Below are 2,821 nucleotides of genomic sequence, written 5' to 3'. Positions count from 1 at the left end.
AGGAGGGATGCAGGCTGGGGATGCAGGATGCAGGCATTCACTGCTGGGATGCAGGCAGGATGTGAAATGTAAGCACACCGTGCCGGGATGCGGGATACAGGCATGCTGTGCCAGGATGCAGGAGGGATGCAGGATGCAGGCATGCTGTGCCAGGATGCGGGAGGAATGCAGGATGCAGGCATGCTGTGCCAGGATGCAGGCGGGATGCGTGCCAGGACATGAGCACACTGTGTAAGGCCATGCTCCTGCTGAGCCCAGGGCAGCCAGGAAGGAGCCTGGAGATCTCTCAGACCCCATCTGGGGGAAAGAGCAGCTGGTGACCTGTAGTGTAAAGATGGCATCTCACCAGCCTAAAGAAAGATAGGATAAATTTAAACCCCAGCCCCAGTTCTGTAGGGAAGTGTCATCATTTTCCGTGATATTGGAAACTGCTGACAGTGTTGCGGGAGTGGGAGCAGGAGCACAGCTCCCAGGGAGTCATGCCAGATGCCCCTGGCATGGGGATAGGGACAGGAAGGGTTGGGGGTGCCTGGGGGTGAGGCTCCCTTTCCCCCAGAGTTCCTGCATCCCTGTGCACACAGTCACGTGTGGGCTGCGGTCAGAGCTGGGCTGTTTTCCTCTTCTTGACTTGTCCCTTGCAAAAGATCTTTGGGGGTGGCTTCAGGGTTTTCAGAGTGTTTCATTTTTCAGGCCTGCATTTTCCCAGCATTTCCTGAGATCTTGGTACCCCCAAAAGTTTGGGGAGAGCAGCCAAGCCAAGAAGTCAGGGGCGCAGGGCTGGGGTGAGATGGTTTGGGGATCAGCAGCAGCTCAGGGTGTGAACTCTGGGGTCTGGCTGCTGTGCCCACACCACTGCCTGTGCCACACACCCTTCTGGCTCAGGAGCTTCTGCAACAGGAAGTACCTCATGCACGTGCCCAAAAAAACCTCATTTCTTTCTTTTTTCCCTTCTCCTGTGGCAGGGGTGAGGCAGCGAGTGGCTCCGGGGAGCCCAGGGTGGCTCCATGTATCCCGAATCCACCACTGACTCCCCAGCGCGACTCTCGCTGCGGCAGACGGGCTCCCCAGGGATGATTTACAGGTAAGGGGGCGGGATGGTGGGGGGGGGCTCTGTGGGGCTTCAAACACAGGCCCATGGCATCCCAGAACCACTATACTCCATGAAATATGCCCTGACACTCCAAAACCACCCCATCACTCTTCGTGCAAAAGCTTCCAGGACAAAACCCCCACATGGCAGCAGCAACAGTGTTTTGGGGTGCTGGTGCCTGTTATGGGCATAGTGGGCACTCCTGGGGTTGTGCCAATGCCCACTGCGCTGTGCCTGCCATGATGTGACATGGGTGGGTGTCACTGACCCTTCCCATGGCCGTTGGCTCTGCTGCTCAGTCCTGCTCCTTCTTTCTAATGGGGTTTGTGGCATCTTTCTTCTCTCTCCCCTTTGCTGTCGGAAGCGCGAGATACGGGAGCCCCAAGCGCCAGCTCCAGTTCTACAGGTAACCCAGCCCTTCCCCCTCCCCAAAATCTGCAAGTGGCCACGGCCCCTGGCCATGCCTGGGTGCTGCTGGCACAGTACTGCCCTGCCTGCAGTGCTGGGGTCCCTCTGTGTGGGATGGGCACCACCAATGTGGCATCACCTCGTCACCTGTGGGTTTGGGAGCGCGGCGTGGGGACCCCGTGGTGCGGCTCGGTGGAGGGCACCATCCTCGTGGGCTGCCCAAGCAACAGAGTGTGGCCGGAACACGGGTGGGGAGGGGTGTGGGGGGCATCCTGCGCCAATGCTGTGCCTGGAGGAGCCCACTGTGTTTTCCCAAGGGCAACTCCAGGAACCCAGCCAGCTGCTTTGCTGCTCCTGCCATTAGGACCAGCGTCATTAAGTGGTTCAGGAGGCAACACTTGCCCCCACCACTCTTTTACCGTCTGAAGTGAGGGCGGCTCTTTGCCCATGCACTGTGCCAGCAGCCACTCCGGTAGTCCTGGAGCCATGGCAGCCCTGGTAGTGTGGGACTGGGTCCAGCCTGGCCACCATGGGCAGGGGCCTGCCCCTGAGGGAGCCGTGGCCCCCCTGCTCCATCCCGCACATGGCAGGGGGAGGTGAGGCTGGCAGGCACCGGGGTGGCTCAGTGGCACTGTGAGCCATCTGTCCCAGCACTGCCACCAGCACTGCCGAGCCCCAGCCACAGGCAGCTTTTGGCTGCCAAACTGGCCTGAACCACTGGACACATCTGGTGCAAAAGGCTCCCGAGGCTGCCTGGCAGGACTCAGCTTGTCCATAGGCTGCCTTCAGGGAGCCTCTGCCGGTGTCCACCACCCAGTTCCATTTCAGGGCTCCTGCCCAGAGGAGGCTGCCTTTGAGTCCTGCCACTGCCCAGCTCTGGCCCTGCTGCCGCAGGGACCACAGGAGGGGTGTGTCTGCCACAGGGACCGTCTCTGCTCCCTGATGGCCCCAGTGTCCAGCTGTCCCCACCACCCCGTGTGCTGGTGGTGCAGAACCTGTCACCGCAGGGTGAGGGGCGGCTGCGAGCAGGGGCGGCGGTGCCAGTGTTGCAGCAGCACATCCCAGGCTTTTAGCGAGGCGCCATGAATAATTTAGCTCCCCTATGCAAGGAAGAAAATCCCCTAATAGGGCTAATGGAGCGCGGTGAGAAGCCGGGCGCTGGGGGGCCCGGCGTGGCAGCCAAGTGCGTCGACACTCCCCTAATGCAAAACAGCGCGAGGGCCGCGGCTCTTATATCTGCCCCGGGGCAGCCTCGGCACCCAGAGCTGCGCTGCTGCTGAGCAGCTTCCCTGGCGCGGTGAGTCGGGGCTGGCGGCGCGGGCG

The 2,821-nt window shown here is 61.3% G+C and overlaps 1 protein-coding gene across 2 annotated transcripts in view; it reads left to right on the top strand.

The window, feature by feature from the left end:
* Nucleotides 1-2,821, top strand: part of KCNAB2 (potassium voltage-gated channel subfamily A regulatory beta subunit 2) — a 13,858-nt gene continuing 11,037 nt past the window's right edge. The window contains exons 1-3 of one of the 2 annotated variants that reach the window (XM_018079368.2): nucleotides 45-68; nucleotides 963-1,081; nucleotides 1,455-1,496. In XM_018079368.2, the coding sequence (XP_017934857.1) occupies nucleotides 1,005-1,081; nucleotides 1,455-1,496 (119 nt within the window). In that variant the 5' untranslated portion in view covers nucleotides 45-68; nucleotides 963-1,004. Of the gene's footprint in view, nucleotides 69-962; nucleotides 1,082-1,454; nucleotides 1,497-2,821 lie in introns of both variants that reach the window. The other variant, XM_018079369.2, reaches the window with a different exon arrangement.

Source organism: Manacus vitellinus, unplaced genomic scaffold (assembly GCF_001715985.3).
Source record: "Manacus vitellinus isolate BGI_N305 unplaced genomic scaffold, ASM171598v3 scaffold_46_pilon, whole genome shotgun sequence".
NCBI classification, from domain to species: Eukaryota; Metazoa; Chordata; class Aves; order Passeriformes; family Pipridae; genus Manacus; species Manacus vitellinus.
Note: the sequence above shows the minus strand (reverse complement) of the source record. Positions and strands in the feature narration are given on the sequence as shown.